The sequence below is a fragment of the Chiloscyllium punctatum genome, chromosome 22 (assembly GCF_047496795.1).
Source record: "Chiloscyllium punctatum isolate Juve2018m chromosome 22, sChiPun1.3, whole genome shotgun sequence".
NCBI lineage: Eukaryota > Metazoa > Chordata > Chondrichthyes > Orectolobiformes > Hemiscylliidae > Chiloscyllium > Chiloscyllium punctatum.
This window is the reverse complement of record NC_092760.1, coordinates 50073974-50091825: the sequence shown is the minus strand read 5'-3', so window position 1 is coordinate 50091825 and position 17852 is coordinate 50073974. Positions and strand designations below refer to the sequence as shown.

The following is a 17852-nucleotide window of genomic DNA, read 5'->3' as shown; positions in this document are numbered from 1 at the left end:
ATTGTCATCCTTGGGCCTCCCTCATCACCCTTGAACCACTCTTGGTTATCTTCAAATTTCCCAAGTGCCCCATTGATCTGTATTAAATCTACCCTTAATCTCCCTTCTATCATGCTTAATCTACCTTCTGCCTGGATTAATCTTCATTATGTTGTTCAGTTTATTCTCTCTGCTTCCCATGTCCTGTTTTAGCACCATTATTATTTTACCTTTCTTCCAATGGACAGCCATGCCTGATATGCCTGGATAGTTGACACCCAAGCTCAATGCAGTAATTCAGCCACCTCTCCCCAATTCAGAAAAGATTCTGATAAAGAAAAACAGCTCCCCCTCACTCCAAATCCACCAGAAGACTACACTGCCTCCTGCAAGCTACCTTGACAAGTCGTGAATCTGAAGGAATGTTTCTTGTTTGCTACAGTCTTAACCAGAAAGTACAATTTAATCTGACAACCCTATATTTTAATGAATATGCATAAATGCACTGAAAATCCATTCCTGCCATGTACTGTTGGGAAACATCATCCGGTTTTAATCTGTCAATTTACTTCCCAACTTTCATCCCCACCCCTCCCCAATATTTTGCTTTATTCACCATTAAGGACATTCAGTGGCCATTCCCACGTGAGCACCATTAAATTCCACCATTAACTCTGCTTCCTCTTCATAGATATTCATTGATCTTTTGAGTATTTCCATCATTTTGTTTTATTTCCACGCAAGCATTGTGAAACTCTTTAAAGAAAATATTGAAATACATAATGTAAATCTGATTTTAGCTTCTTCCCTGTCCAAACTTTCACCAAGCCTCCACAAAGCAGCACCTTTTTGTTTTTTTTTGCAAATCTACTTTAACCTATGTTTGCAAAGGACCTGAATTCTAGAGATAGATAGCTGTGCCATAGCTGGAGGAAATGCATCAAACTTTATTGGCTTTCGTAGGAACTGTTTTGCATTGGAATAACTAAAGGAACATTGGTAAGATTAGACACAGGTGGAGACATATAACAAAAAGCACATTTGATGTCCTAATGTTCAATTATATTGGAAGTTGATGGTATTGAATGATTTTCAATCAGTCCAGTTTGTATTTGCATATTTAAAAAGCATTTGAAAGAAAACAATACTAATTTTAAGTAGGTATGTTCAGGGTGGCTGGGCTAGGTGTAGGGCAGACAGGAATCACACTAATTCTGGGATATTGAAGTCTCACAGTCTGTTATTTTTCACAGCCTTCTGCCTGTAGATGGCAGGCAATGCATCAAGGTCAGCAGTGTCAGTGGAAATTTAAATAGGTGTCAGACATCACTGCAGACACAGGAAATGGTCCTCAGCATTAATCTAATGCCTCAGTAAGGGATGTTTAGGATGGTTTCCTCCCAGATACTGAGAAGGATAACAAAGGCCAAGAGGAGGAAACTTCAGAATTATTTTAAAGGATTGATACAATATTCCCCATAGAAGGATGCCTCACTTTCAACACATAAAAGTAGTCAAAATGGCCTATTTTGGTCATTCTCTTATTCAGGCCTCCCCATTTCTCATGTTAAAACTTCACCGATCCTTTCATTGTGTAGGAGGACATCTCTCTTGAATATTGTTTTTGTTGAGTTAAAATGGCATTGTACAGGTCATGTGTAGAAAGCAGGAGGAGCTGTACTTAGATATTTAGGTATTTGCCTGCAACTGTGCTAAAATCTTATTGATAGGAGAAACACAAATACAACAGGTGCTAATCACACTAGAAACATTGCTATAATTAGCTCATTGAAAGGGGAAGTCATGCGACTGTTGTGGTTCAGTGTGTAGCACTCAAACACAGAATCAGCTCGCTTTGAAGCGAATGGTGTACTCCAATGACCTGAGCACAAACATAAAGTTGACACTCCACTGCAGCACTGAAGAAATGTTGAACATTCAGAAATACCATCTTTTGGATTAGACATTTACCTGCTGTCTCAGGTAGATGTAAAATAACCCACTGTACCATTTCATTGTTTTTACCTGTTTCAAAGATGAGCAAGGAAGTTGACTCTCATATCCTGGAGAATATTTATTTCTCACTCAACATTACTAAAGATAAAGTTAATTTGTTTTCCACCGTATAACTGTGATGACACATCAAAAGTATTTAATTAGTCATAAAGTTATTTGGAATAACCTGAGATCACAAAATGAGATATGTAAATGCAATAATCTTTCTCAAAAGAAAATCTGAAACAGGACAACTGCATTCTTGCCCATACATTTTGCTAATTTGTTCGATTTGGTTAATAGTACACATATAATGAATGACAGTGTTTCAAATGTAATTTGTGACAAGATTCCCCTAGCTTTTATAATGAAATGTAGAGCCTAAAGAAACATAATGGATGCATTTTGACAGCAATTTAGATTTTGCTTTATCCATTGATAATGCAGAATTTTATTTAATATAACTACTCCTGTAAGTACTGTAGATGCCACACTGATTATGTGATTCTAATAAGTAGAGTAGATTCAGGATATAAATATAAGTATGATTTCATTTGATGTTTTCTCCTGAGTTTTTTAAAGAGCATTTCCTTCTAATATTAGAATTTTGAGTATAAGAATACAAGAAAAGGAACAAAAGTACACCATTTAGGTCCATGAGCCTGTTTCACTATGAAAAGCATGGCTAACCTTTGGCCTCAGCTCCACATTCCAGCTCTATTCTCATTTGTCTTGGTTCCTTTAGAGTCAGTAAGTTGACTGATCTCGGCCTTATACATACTCAGACTGTGCAGCTATAAACATCTATGGCAGAAAATTCCAATGACTCTCAACCCTCTGAGTAAAGGCATTTCTCCTTTACTCAAATCATAAAAAACTCATCCTGAAATTATGTGTACTCTGAACAGCTCTTTTTGTGTCACTGTGCATTTGAGTCACACTGGGATTCAATGAATTATAAATGGAGCTTTTCATAATTTTTGGAAAAAAAATCCATCTACTCTAAATTTCTGTGATGAATACAATTATAATCCACTTTTTTAAAAAAGTGTATCCTTAACACAGATAATGTTGAATTTGTATGCAAGGATTCCAAGTATCTGCAGCATACTTATGATCTCACATAGCTACTGTGGCTTTGCTAATACTGTTCTTAACAATCAAGTGAAAAACATGAATCTAAATTAAAAAGCTTTTCAATAACTATTAGTGATATCCAAAACAACCATTATTACAGGAGCAAGAAACATGGAAAATGCATGTACCTTTGTTCTATCTTCTAAAGATGTAAATGTGTATCCAAACTAAACCAATAACATTTTATATTCATATAGTGCCTTTAATGAAATAAGCACCTCAAGCTGTGACACAGGAACATTATTGTAAATAATGACAATGAATCTCACAAGAAGATAATAGGTCAAAGAATCAAAAGTTTAATCAAAGAGGTGGGTTTGAAGGAGCAGCGTAAGGGAGACAAGAGTCTGAAATGTGTGGGGAAGGAATTCCAGAGTTTAGGACCTTGGCAACAGAATACATGGCCACTAATGGTGAAGTGATTACAATTGGGAATGCTCTAGAAAACAGAATTAGACAAATACAAGCTTCTTAACAGGTTGTAGGAATGGAGAAGATTGCAGAGATAGGGAGCAACAAGGCAAAATGAGACTTCTAAAATCAAAATGTTACTTGATCAGATGTCAATGTCATCAACAAGCATAGGGGTAATAGGAATATGACTTGATACGACTTAGAACATGGTCAGCAGGGTGTTGGATGGCTTTAAGAAGCTGGTGTGAGATGGAGAAAGGCAATTGGAGTTATCTTTGCATTCTCTGGAATAATTCTGGAATAATGAGCTGCTTTCGTAGATGAATGCAGGATCTGATAGTACTTTATTTTCAGCGAAACCTGGTAGTGGATACCAGATCAGTTGTCCACCATATCCTTTTAAGACAGTTTCTTGTACTTAAGAGAGTGAAAAGGAGGTTAGTCTTATATTCTTATGGTCTTATAGTACCAGGTGGATGGCTAGGGTGAAAAAGCAATGGTTTTAATTGGGACTTGGGCATCAAAAATGCAAGTGAGGGTACAATTGAGCAAATCCATAGCTGCAGAAATATTCTGGCAAATGGGGGCTAGATATTTGGGATTTTGAAAGTGCAGTTCAAAACGAATAAGGTTTTCTCCAAGGGCAGACACAGAAATTTGGGTCATGAGGGTAGGGAGTTGAGGGTGTAGAGTAGACAGAAATGATTAGATATGGCCTTATCCATAATTCATATTACAAGACTAGTAAGACCAGATGGGATGGCAAAGTCAATGGGGTGGCCATGAAAATGGGTTGAGCAATTTTACGTAAGAGGAAGAGACTGATGAAGGACAGATAACTCAGGAGAGAGCATAATGATATGCAATATAGCTTGAAATAATCAAGGATGAGGATTTGCAGAGGCTGAGAAAAGAAAGGATTGTTAATAGCCTTATTGAGAACACTTTTATAGTGCCTAGGACAGCTAGAACATAGAACATAGAAAAGTACAGCACAGAACAGGTCCTTTGGCCCATGATGTTATGCCAAAATTTAATCCTATTGTAAAATATAGTAACTTAACCTACACACCCCTCAACTCACTGCTCTCCATGTGCATATCCAGCAGTCGCTTAAATGTCCCCAATGACTCTGCTTCCACCACCACAGCTGGCTACTCATTCCATGCAATCACAACTCTCTGCGTAAAGAACCTACCTCTGACCTCTCCTTTATACCTTCCTCCTAATATCTTCAACTATGACTTCTCGTACCAGTCAATCCTGCCCTGGGGAAAAGTCTCTGGCTATTGACTCTATCTATTCCTCTCATTATTTTGTGCACTTCGACTAGGTCCCCTCTCTTCCTCTTTTCTCCAGAGAGAAAAGTCCGAGCTTATTCAACCTTTCTTAAGCCAAGCCCTCCAGTCCAGACAGCATCCTGGTAAACCTTCTTTGCACCCTCTCCAAAGCCTCTGTATTTTTTCTATAGTAGGACAACCAGAAATGGACATAATATTCCAAGTGTGGTCTCACCAGGGACTTGTAGAGCTGCAGCAAAACCTCGTGGCTCTTGAACTTGATCCCCCTGTTAATGAAAGCCAAAACACTATATGCTTTCTTAACAATCCTATCCACTTAGGTGGTAACTTTGAGGGATCTATGTACTTGCACACCCAGATCCCTCTGTTCCTCCACACTGCCAAGAATCAACGATTTTGAATGTGGAGTAACATGAGATAGTCAATGGAAGAGAAACTGTCAGATGTATAGGAAATCAGATAAAGCTGTAATCTGGTGATAAGCATCATACTGCCATTATGATGGTTTTGATGGGGGCATAGGATGAAAGGTATAACCAGGTTTCATTTTGGGCAAAGGTATCAGCACCTCTCAGCCAGGTTTCCATTGAAGCCATGATATCAATGAATCAACTATCACTATTTCCTGATGGGTGGAAGCTTGTTCACAAGGGAGCCAACATTATGTTGGGAGAGATGAGTAGAGCTATTGACAGCTGATCTACCAGCAGAGTTCACAGAATCAACTGGGAAGTGTGAGTTGGAGATTGGCAAGATTGTTCTCCATTGGGGATAACAAGTTTGGCAAGAGGATGGGGCAATTGTGTTTGTTGCTTGTAGCAAGATAGATTTGAGTGCCTTAATGAGGTCTTTTGTAAATATAAGAGAGGCGCAGAGAGAAGGGCTTATGGAAGATAGACTCAAGTTTGAGATAGTGGCAAGAAAGCAGAAGGATCAAGGAATACGAAAAAGGAGAATAGAGAATTCAGAAGGCAGAGAACTTGAGAGGGAAAAATAAAAAGAGCATGCAACAATTGTCAAGGGGGTCCAGCAAGGCGTTTGGAGAAAAGAAGTTAAAAAAGAACAACAGTGGAAACAGAATGATGGGCTCACGTCCAGAGTCAAAACGCTTACGCAAATAGACTCCAAGAAAGTTCAAAGATCTGATTAAATAAAAGTTAAGTGGTCAAAAAGCTGACATTGAATAGGAAATAGGAAAAAGATAGGACATAATAAGCACTGTCCTTTGTTTGTGAAATCAGCCTCTAACACATTATAGAGGAGGTTTGTGAACAGAATAAGAATGGCTGCAATATGTCTCATTATGATGTTAGCACTATATTAACACCCTTTTCCCCTTACAATATTAAAGTTTTACAGGTATATAGAAGGATTTCAAGGATAAGAAACTCCAAAGCTTAAACAAGCTATGGTAGCAACCCATAAACACAACATGGAAAAAATTTATTTGAAGCAGCAGGAACATCATAAAAATGAATTGCCTGCAAGATCAAAGTATTAAACATCTCAATGGAAATTCTGATGAACAACTTATGTGGGAAACAGTGGGCATGTTTCAATCTTAAAACAAACTTTACTTTGGACAGCTATATTTTATGATGATTTTAAGGGCTCAAATTGTATTAGTGCATAACATCTTTGTCCAAGTTAGATAGTTGAAATGTCAACGAAATTTAAGTTTTACAATGTTAGAGGTAACACCTCTCCAACTCATTTTCCTGCTTTAAAACATTCCTTAATATCTATGTCTTTGACCAAACTTTTGGTTCCTGTGAAACATGTTGTGATATCTCTTCATTGGATAAATTAGCCCTTTAAAATTTTATTGCAACTTTTTAAAAACAAAACATTGTTTTAACAAATCTATATGAGCATTTTAAGACTAAAGATTACATTTTAGTTCTGCATAATTGTTCTCTTTATCCACAGAACTCTATCAAAGTAGTGGCACTGGGTTTAAGTTGCCTTCTGTGCTGTAAAGACTTATGATGCTTCTTGATTTTTGCACTCATTTAAACTTAAACTTCAATCCTACATTTTGAATATTTTCACTGTTTATCTGCCAACCTAATTGCTAAATTTTCTGCCTGTTATTCTAGTTCCCTTCTTTACATGACTTCACTCTCTCCAGTTAATCATCTAGTAATTTTGGTTATTCATTTTTTAAATTTGAATGATTTATTGTCACTTGCATTTTACAATGAATAATACAGTGAAATACAGTAATAAAACTTCAATGATTGCCACAATCTGGTTAAGAAATTGGTTTAGAACTACTTTAAGAAGAAAAACAATAAAAAGATACAAATGAAACAGAATCAATCTTCATTCTGCTGCCTTCACCATGAGCCCTGAGTCGGCTCACCAGTGACACCTCTGCCATCACCTCTGCTCCACTGCCTTGCCGCCACCTGCGCTGGACACATCAAAGTAGGAGTCACCACTCTAGGCACCATCCCTTTGCTGCTGGGCCCACCTTGCTCAGTCCCATGCTGAACCCACACTCACCTCACATCCTGGAGTCCCAGACTCTGCGACTGCCATCTTGCCGATAACGAGGAGTCCCCGCTCCTGGCCGATTGCGGCCACAACCAGGAGTCCCTGGCTCCCTGCTCTGGGCATACCACATTGCTACTATGTCGTACTTTTCATTTCCCAATAGATTTTATCTCTAATACCTTGTTAAGTAGATAATTTCAAATATTTATCAGTTTGAATGAAGAATTCTACTTGAAATACATCTTTTTAAAAATATACTTTCCCCAATTTAAATGTAGATTTGTTTCTTCTAATGCTACTTGCAAACTGAGCATCTTCCTTTGCTTTTGAGAAGAAGTCATCCTTTGCTACTACCTAATGTTTGTTTTTGGAAATGTTGAACATAAAAAGATTTCTTCCCTTGCAGAATAAAATATGGGGCAGCTTCCCTCTGCCATCGAGAAGGTTTGGAGCTGGTAGAGAATTTAGTTGGGTAGGATTTCTGCCTCCATAAAGATCTACAGCATGGAAAAGGCACTTCAGAGCTGGTCAAAACCAACCACCTAACCATGCATCTCAAATAAGCTCATGTTGAAAACACTGAATGGCTTCCCTGACTTGCCACTAACTGAGATGAAGGGTTTATGCTTGAAATGTTCATTCTCCGTTCTTCGGATGCTGCCTGATCTGCTGTGCTTTTCCAGCGCCACACTTTAACATCAACTGAGATCCTTACATGGGAAACAAATACCCAATGAAGGGCTTCCATCTGTTTCCCGGTATTAAACATGGGCAGGGAGGTTTTATTGTCACATGGAAAGCAGGCCAAGTAAATTTGAGCAGATTGTTTGAGGTATCCTGGAAGCAGGTGGTGGGAGTGTCTGTTGTTCAAAGGCACTTTATTGTCCGAACATTAAGATGGTGCGTGGACATCACATCAAGCTACCCTGCCACCATTCCTCCGCTATGAAACTTACGTGCAGGGATTCAACAAAAATCTGAACTTTGACTGGGTGTCTTTCCTCCTGAGGGTGTGCTGTGCAAAAGAGCTGACCATTTCCAAATGACTCCTGATCATGTGGAAATCCTGCCAACCGTTCAATGACCTGAATGGCACGAAAACCAGTAGGTCTTCCGAAGACCTGGCAATACAGATCTCTTAGGTAAAAACAATAACTGCAGATGCTGAAAACCAAATACTGGATTAGTGGTGCTGGAAGAGCACAGCAGTTCAGGCAGCATCCAACGAGCAGCGAAATCGACATTTCGGGCAAAAGCCCTTCATCAGGAATAAAGGCAGTGAGCCTGAAGCGTGGAGAGATAAGCTAGAGGAGGGTGGGGGTGGGGAGAGAGTAGCATAGAGTACAATGGGTGAGTGGGGGAGGAGATGAAGGTGATAGGTCAGGGAGGGGAGGGTGGAGTGGATAGGTGGAAAAGGAGCTAGACAGGTCGGATAAGTCCGGACAAGTCAAGGGGACAGTGCTGAGCTGGAAGTTTGAAACTAGGATGAGGTGGGGTGGGGGCGGGGGGGAAGGGCAAAATGAGGAAGCTGTTGAAGTCCACATTGATGCCCTGGGGTTGAAGTGTTCCGAGGCGGAAGATGAGGTGTTCTTCCTTCCGGCGTCTGGTGGTGAGGGAGCGGCGGTGAAGGAGGCCCAGGACCTCCATGTTCTCGGCAGTGTGGGAGGGAGAGTTGAAATGTTGGGCCACGGGGCGGTGTGGTTGATTGGTGCGGGTGTCTTAGAGATGTTCCCTAAAGCGCTCTGCTTGGAGGCGCCCAGTCTCCCCAATGTAGAGGAGACCACATCGGGAGCAACGGATACAATAAATGATATTAGTGGATGTGCAGGTAAAACTTTGATGGATGTGGAAGGCTCCTTTAGGGCCTTGGATAGAGGTGAGGGAGGAGGTGTGAGCACAGGTTTTACAGTTCCTGCGGTGGGAGGGTGGGTCGTAGGGGGGTGTGGACCTGACCAGGTAGTCACGGATGGAACGGTCTTGGCGGAAGGCAGAAAGAGGTGGGGAGGGAAATATATCCCTGGTGGTGGGGTCTTTTTGGAGGTGGCGGAAATGTCGGCGGATGATTTGGTTTATGCGAAGGTTTGTAGGGTGGAAGGTGAGCACCAGGGGCGTTCTGTCCTTGTTACGGTTGGAGGGGTGGGGTCTGAGGGCAGAGGTGCGGGATGTGGACGAGATGCGTTGGAGGGCATCATTAACCACGTGGGAAGGGAAATTGCGGTCTCTAAAGAAGGAGGCCATCTGGTGTGTCCTATGGTGGAACTGGTCCTCCTGGGAGCAGATACGGCGGAGGTGGAGAAATTAGGAATATGGGATGGCATTTTTGCAAGAGATAGGGTGGGAAGAGGTGTAATCCAGGCAGCTGTGGGAGTCGGTGGGTTTGTAAAAAATGTCAGTGTCAAGTCGGTCATCACTAATGGAGATGGAGAGGTCCAGGAAGGGGAGGGAGGTGTCAGAGATGGTCCAGGTAAATTTTAAGGTCAGGGTGGAATGTATTGGTGAAGTTGATGAATTGCTCAACTCCTCGCGGGAGCACGAGGTGGCACCAATGCAGTCATCAATGTAGCGGAGGAAGAGGTGGGGAGTGGTGCCGGTGTAATTACAGAAGATCAACTGTTCTACATAGCTGGGGCCCATACGTGTGCCCATGGCTAAGCCTTTGGTCTGGAGGAAGTGGGAGGATTCAAAGGAGAAATTGTTAAGGGTGAGGACCAGTTCGGCCAAACGAATGAGTGTGTCAGTGGAAGGGTACTGTTGGGGACGTCTGGAGAGGAAAAAACGGAGGGTTTGGAGGCCCTGGTCATGTCGGATGAAGGTGTAGAAGGATTGGATATCCATGGTGAAGATGAGGCGTTGGGGGCCGGGGAAACGGAAGTCTTGGAGGAGGTGGAGGGCGTGGGTGGTGTCTGGAACGTATCTGGGGAGTTTCTGGACTAGGGGGGATAGGACAGTGTCGAGGTAGGTAGAGATGAGTTCAGTGGGGCAGAAGCATGCTGAGACAATGGGTCGGCCAGGGTGGTCAGGCTTGTGGATCTTGGGAAGGAGGTAGAACCGGGCAGTGCGGGGTTCCCGGACTATGAGGTTGGAAGCTGTGGGTGGGAGATCTCCTGAGGTGATGAGGTTCTGTACGGTCTGGGAGATGATGGTTTGGTGATGGGAGTGGGGTCATTGGTCAAGGGGGCAGTAGGAAGAGGTGTCCTCGAGTTGCCGTTTGGCTTTAGCGGTGTAGAGGTCAGTGCGCCAGACTACCACTGCACCCCCTTTATCCGCTGGCTTAATGGTGAGGTTAGGATTAGAGCATTTCCCCTTCCCCCACCTCATCCTAGTTTCAAACTTCTAGTTCAGCACTGTCCCCTTGACTTGTCCGACCTACCTAGCTCCTTTTCCACCTATCCACTCCACCCTCCCCTCCCTGACTTATCACCTTCATCTCCTCCCCCACTCACCCATTGTACTCTATGCTACTCTCTCCCCACCCCCACCCTCCTCTCGCTTATCTCTCCACGCTTCAGGCTCACTGCCTTTATTCCTGATGAAGAGCTTTTGCCGAAAACGTCGATTTTGCTGCTCGTTGGATGCTGCCTGAACTGCTGTGCTCTTCTAGCACCACTAATCCAGAATACAGATCTCTTACCATCTCTTTAAAATTCCATTTGTGCAGCACTGTATCACTCTACATTGCTCCTTCTGATGGTTGTGAACAGATGCACAGAGGTGTTTAATACTCTTTTACATAGATTAAATAGCTGACATTTACTTGCACTTATACAACCTCTACATTTGATTACAAAACCCAAGTTTTGTCATTTCAGGATAGTGGAATTATCCTTTTGTTTCCTGAAAGAACATGATTGAAAAATACATTGTAGACCAGGATCGGACTGAAATTAAATGGTGCTCTTAAACTTCTGGCAATTTCAGCTCTTTTACGTATTCAAATTAATGGTTTCATGAAAATTCAATAAGTAGCAGAGACCAACTTACTTTTGTGCAGTTTCATGATGGTATATGCCATAGCAGCAAGAACTCTTTCCCCCTCCAGAATGTAGATGTCCCATAACCGCAGTGTGAGCGTAAATGGTGTCTGTTTAACAATTTTTAAACAATCAATATTAACAGTAATACATCTGTCTCTTTTAAAAACACAGAATGCATAAAATATCAATGTAAACAGCTCCCAATCAGAAACTTCTGGCATGCTTTTCGTTTGAACATTTCTATCACAATGACTAGGAAGAGTGAGATACACATTATTTATAAAACAGGTGTGCTTTGGTACGAAGTGAACATAAATTCCATGCAGCTTGTTATACTGTCACACCTAAACTTAATGCTCAATCCTAATACTTGAATTCGTTTTTGATATTTCATGATTTATTCATATATGGAATAATAAATCTCCATGAGCTTCTCTGACATTTTCCATTGTTGAACTTTGTTGAGTACACTGGCCTGGATATTATGCAGCTTTGTATTCCACTACCCCAGGCTAAAATGGTGTTCAGGAGACCACTCATTCACAGCCATTTTATGCTCACTAATTCGCTCAGGTAAGACTTCCACCCCCATCTGGTGGAAGAGGCTTTAGAGAATTGCCAACCAATTAATCAACTTTCTTCACTAGATTCACAAAATTTATGCTTGTCCATTTCCTTCCTCTCTCCTCACCATCCAAGGTACTAGACACACCTTTCAGGTGAAGCAGCGATTTACCTGTACTTCATTCAATCTCGCCTACTATATCCACTGCTTACAAAGCAGTCTTCTTTAATACTGGGGAGATGAAACATGGACTGGGTGATCACTTTGTGGAACACCTACATTCTGTCCATAAAAATGACCCTGAGCTTTAAGTTGCCTGTCACTTCAAAACATCTCCTTATTCCCATGCGAACATTTCTGTCTTAGGCATGTTGCAGTGCTCCAGTGAAGCTCAGCCTAAGTTGGAGGAACAATACTACATCTTCCACTTGGGACCACACAGCCTCAGGACTCAACATCGAGTTTAACAATTTTAGAGGACAAATCCTCCTTCCATGTCTATTATCCACCCCACTTGCCCCAGGTCTTTTCAGTTCATGGGTTGCTTTTAGCATATCTGACCCATTTTAATCTACTTGCATTATCATTCATCCAGCTTTTCTTCCTTCCCAATTTACTATTACCAATCTTTTTGTCTGCCTACCTTCTTTTCTCTCTTGGCTCCACCTCCATCTATCTGCTCACTCCTTTATTTAAATCCTCCCCCCCCCCCCACCATCGCCAGTCATCAGCATAAATGTAATCTTTTCCAAGCTGCTGAGTTTCTACAACAATTTCTGTTTTATTTGTTTCAGATGTTCAGCATCTGCTGTTCTTTGTTTTACGGTCACAAAATTTCCTCATAGTTGAGGTAAATCACACAGCTGTAGAGTTCAAAGTTTCATAATTTGCTCTTGCAGGCTTCCAGTTTGCTTTTCCCATTATACTTTTCCCTCAATTTACTCATTGTACTCCTTCCATATTTCAAAGCATTACTTACCCTTTCTATGAAACACTGCAAGAACCATTTTGTGGTGTATATTCCTGTAGACATCTGCTCTTTGTCCTATACAGTGGAATCACAAATATAATTTCAAGTATCAGTCAATCTTTTATGCTGTTATTTCTTGTTGGGTCAGTCAGACAGCAATTTAAAATTTCTAAATTTACTGACCAAACAATTTGTTTGTTTTAAGGGGAAAGAGGAACATCTTAACACTAAACTTTGAAATCATTAAAATGTAAATATAACTCTGGAAAATGGTCCATAATGGTACAATGCCACCAACTGATCATGTGTAGCATGTGTCATGAACTGTTTTAAAGAGAACCTCTGATGAAAGTAGTTACCACAATTATTGGACTTGACATCTCTAACTACACATATTTACTGAAATTGCGAAAATTCCACGTAAAGTTGTTTTGTCCGTGAAGTTGGTGCCTGGTTAGCCATGACTCAGAACAACTTTTCTTATACAATCTTATGTTCTTCACCTCATTAATTATGGCAAATGAACTCCCAGGTACCTTTCTCAGAAATCAAATAGCTGGAGAGGCAGAGAGATTCGCCACTGTGGAACCTTCCAGTGTTTATACTGCTAGCCCCATATTTAAAACCCAACTATATATGCAGCAAGCTAGGAACTCAACTTTGCTATGTGGTTCTTTATTAATTTCACAGAGGAAGAGGGAAGGAAAGTTTGATCCCTGCCTCATAGACATGCCTTGGTAGATGAGGTGGTGGGAAGGACGTAAAATCATTTTTCCTGCTGACTGCCACAGGAGGTTAGATCACCAGACCAAGCCATACTAGATGCAAATTGCAGTACCAAGTATAGAAGAACATCTAGCAGTGCAAGATGATGTCTTTCTGCACTCTGAACGGATAAATGCCACAATCACCTCTCTGCTATCTTCCACCCAAAGCACCACCATTCATTCCAACATTATCACTGTACATATCTCTCATCAAGACACATGTATTTCAACTCTCACTATTGCATGGAACACGTCCACTCAAGGGCTTTCTCAACTCAATCTCCCAAATTACTAATTCACCCTGTCCTCTGCATTTCCTACTCACTCACTTGGGACACCTCACCATGTCAGTATCAGCTGCTCTTTTATCCAGTTCCACTATATTTAATCCCTTCCGTTGTCTTATTGAAGAAAAAGTAGGCTACTGTCACAACTGGTATCTCCACAGCACCCTGACTGACCTACCCATAATTCTTGAACTAGTTGTAATTAGCTGAAGGGCTGACCTTGGCCCAATTTGCTGCATTTACATGATCCCTGTAAAGAGGTCAGATGCATCTGACAGACTATGGCAAATCTCCTGGACAGGAATCAGTTGAAAGTCTAGATCTTCCATATCCTTTTCCAAAGTAAATACCGATACAAAATACTCATTTAGTATCTCCCCCATTTTCTGTGGCTCCACACAAAGGTTGCCTTGCGGATTTTTGAGGGGCCCTATTCTCTCTCGAGTTACCTTTTTGTCCTTAATGTATTTGTAAAAACTCGTTGGATTCTCCTTAATTCTATTTGCCAAAGCTATCTCATGTCCCCTTTTTGCCCTCCTGATTTCCCTCTTAAAAATACTCCTACTTTATACTCTTTCAAGGATTCACTCGATCTATCCTGTCTATACCTGACATATGCTTCCTTCTTTTTCCTAACCAAACCCTCAATTTCTTTAGTCATCCAGCATTCCCTATACCTACCAGCCTTCCCTTTCACTATGACAGGAATATACTTTTTCTAGATTCTCGTTATCTCATTTCTGAAGGCTTCCCATTTTCCAGCCGTCCCTTTACCTACGAACATCTGCCCCCAATCAGCTTTTCAAAGTTCTTGCCTAATGCTGTCAAAATTGGCCTTTCTCCAATTTAGTTCTTCAACTTTTAGATCAGGTCTATCTTTTTCCATCATTATTTTAAATCTAATAGAATTATGCTCGCTGGCCCCAAAGCGCTCCCCCACAGACACCTCAGTCACCTGCCCAGCCTTATTTCCCAAGAGTAGGTCAAGTTTTGCACCTTGGTAAAAACAATGACTGCAGATGCTGAAAACCAAATACTGGATTAGTGGTGCTGGAAGAGCACAGCAGTTCAGGCAGCATCCAACGAGCAGCGAAATCAACGTTTCGGGCAAAAGCCCTTCATCAGGAATAAAGGCAGTGAGCCTGAAGCATGGAGAGATAAGCTAGAGGAGGGTGGGGGTGGGGAGAGAGTAGCATAGAGTACAATGGGTGAGTGGGGGAGGAGATGAAGGTGATAGGTCAAGGAGGAGAGGGTGGAGTGGATAGGTGGAAAAGAAGATAGGCAGGTCGGACAAGTCAAGGAGACAGTAACTGAGCTGGAAGTTTGAAACTAGGATGAGGTGGGGGAAGGGGAAATGAGGAAGCTGTTGAAGTCCACATTGATGCCCTGGGGTTGAAGTGTTCAGAGGCGGAAGATGAGGCATTCTTCCTCCAGGCGTCTGGTGGTGAGGGAGCGGCGGTGAAGGAGGCCCAGGACCTCCATGTTCTCGGCAGAGTGGGAGGGGGAGTTGAAATGTTGGGCCACGGGGCGGTTTGGTTGATTGGTGCGTGTGTCTCGGAGATGTTCCCTAAAGCGCTCTGCTTGGAGGCGCCCAGTCTCCCCAATGCAGAGGAGACCACATCGGGAGCAACGGATACAATAAATGATATTGGTGGATGTGCAGGTGAAACTTTGATGGATGTGGAAGGCTCCTTTAGGGCCTTGGATAGAGGTGAGTGAGGAGGTATGGGCACAGGTTTTACAGTTCCTGCAGTGGCAGGGTAAAGTGCCAGAATGGGAGGGTGGGTCGTAGGGGGGTGTGGACCTGACCAGGTAGTCACGGAGGGAACGGTCTTTGCGGAAGGCGGAAAGGGGTGGGGAGGGAAATATATCCCTGGTGGTGGGGTCTTTTTGGAGGTGGCGGAAATGTCGGTGGATGATTTGGTTGATGCGAAGGTTTGTAGGGTGGAAGGTGAGCACCAGGGGCGTTCTGTCCTTGTTACGGTTGGAGGGGTGGGGTCTGAGGGCGGAGGTGCGGAATGTGGACGAGATGCGTTGGAGGGCATCTTTAACCACGTGGGAAGGGAAATTGCGGTCTCTAAAGAAGGAGGCCATCTGGTGTGTCCTATGGTGGAACTGGTCCTCCTGGGAGCAGATACGGCGGAAGCGGAGAAATTGGGAATATGGGATGGCATTTTTGCAAGAGATAGGGTGGGAAGAGGTGTAATCCAGGTAGCTATGGGAGTCGGTGGGTTTGTAAAAAATGTCAGTGTCAAGTCGGTCATCACTAATGGAGATGGAGAGGTCCAGGAAGGGGAGCGAGGTGTCAGAGATAGTCCAGGTAAATTTAAGGTCAGGGTGGAATGTGTTGGTGAAGTTGATGAATTGCTCAACCTCCTCGCGGGAGCACGAGATGGCGCCAATGCAGTCATCAATGTAGCGGAGGAAGAGGTGGGGAGTGGTGCCGGTGTAATTACGGAAGATCAACTGTTCTACATAGCCAACAAAGAGACAGGCATAGCTGGGGCCCGTACGTGTGCCCATGGCTACGCCTTTGGTCTGGAGGAAGTGGGAGGATTCAAAGGAGAAATTGTTAAGGGTGAGGACCAGTTTGGCCAAACGAATGTGTGTGTCAGTGGAAGGGTACTGTTGGGGACGTCTGGAGAGGAAAAAACGGAGGGCTTGGAGGCCCTGATCATGGCGAATGGAGGTGTAGAGGGATTGGATATCCATGGTGAAGATGAGGCGTTGGGGGCCGGGGAAACGGAAGTCTTGGAGGAGGTGGAGGGCGTGGGTGGTGTCTCGAACGTATGTGGGGAGTTCCTGGACTAGGGGGGATAGGACAGTGTCAAGGTAGGTAGAGATGAGTTCAGTGGGGCAGGAGCATGCTGAGACAATGGGTCGGCCAGGGTGGTCAGGCTTGTGGATCTTGGGAAGGAGGTAGAACCGGGCAGTGCGGGGTTCCCGGACTATGAGGTTGGAAGCTGTGGGTGGGAGATCTCCTGAGGTGATGAGGTTCTGTATGGTCTGGGAGATGATGGTTTGGTGATGGGGGGTGGGGTCATGGTCGAGGGAACAGTAGGAAGAGGTGTCCTCGAGTTGGCGTTTGGCTTCAGCGGTGTAGAGGTCAGTGCGCCAGACTACCACTGCACCCCCTTTATCCGCTGGCTTGATGGTGAGGTTGGGATTGGAGCAGAGGGATTGGAGAGCTGCGCGTTGTGAGGGTGAGAGGTTGGAGTGGGGGAGGGGGGACGACAGGTTGAGGCAGTTAATGTCCCGGCGGCAGTTGGAAATGAAGAGGTCGAGGGCAGATAATAGGCCAGCGCGGGGTGTCCAGGTGGATGCAGTGTGTTGGAGGTGGGCGAAGGGGTCCTCGGAAGGTGGGCGGGAGTCCTGATTGTGAAAGTAAGCTCGGAGGCGGAGGCAACGGAAGAATTGTTCGATGTCACGTCGTGTATTAAATTCATTGATGCATGGACGGAGGGGGATGAAGGTGAGTCCTTTGCTGAGGACTGATCGTTCATCTCCTTTTCTCTAGTAGGTACATCCACATACTGAATCAGAAAATTGTCTTGTATACATTTAAATTCCTCTCCATCTAAACCTTTAACACTATGGCAGTCCCAGTCGATGTTTGGAAAGTTAAAATTCCCTACCATAACCACCTTATTATTCTTACAGATAACAGATCTCCTTACAAGTTTGTTTCTCAATTTCCCTCTGACTATTAGGGGGTCTATAATACAATCCCAATAAGGTGATCATCCCTTTCTTATCTCTTAGTTACAACCAAATAATTTCCCTGGATGTATTTCTGGGAATATCCTCCCTCATCACAGCTGTAATGCTATCCCTTATCAAAAATGGCAACCCCCCCCACCCCCGCCTTTGCCTCCCTTTCTATCCTTCCTGTAGCATTTGTATCCTGGAACATTAAGCTGCCAGTCCTACCCATCCCTGAGCCATGTTTCTATGGCTATAATAT

The 17852-nt window shown here is 43.0% G+C and overlaps 1 protein-coding gene across 4 annotated transcripts in view; it reads right to left on the bottom strand.

Moving 5' to 3' along the window:
- LOC140493623 (uncharacterized) overlaps window positions 1-17852 on the bottom strand; it is a 250415-nt gene that overhangs the window by 53795 nt on the left and 178768 nt on the right. For all 4 annotated transcript variants that reach the window (XM_072592260.1, XM_072592261.1, XM_072592258.1 and 1 more), the window contains 2 exons: window positions 12844-12909; window positions 11307-11406 (listed from right to left, as the gene is read on the bottom strand). In XM_072592260.1, the coding sequence (XP_072448361.1) occupies window positions 11307-11406; window positions 12844-12909 (166 nt within the window). The remainder of the gene's footprint in view (window positions 1-11306; window positions 11407-12843; window positions 12910-17852) is intronic.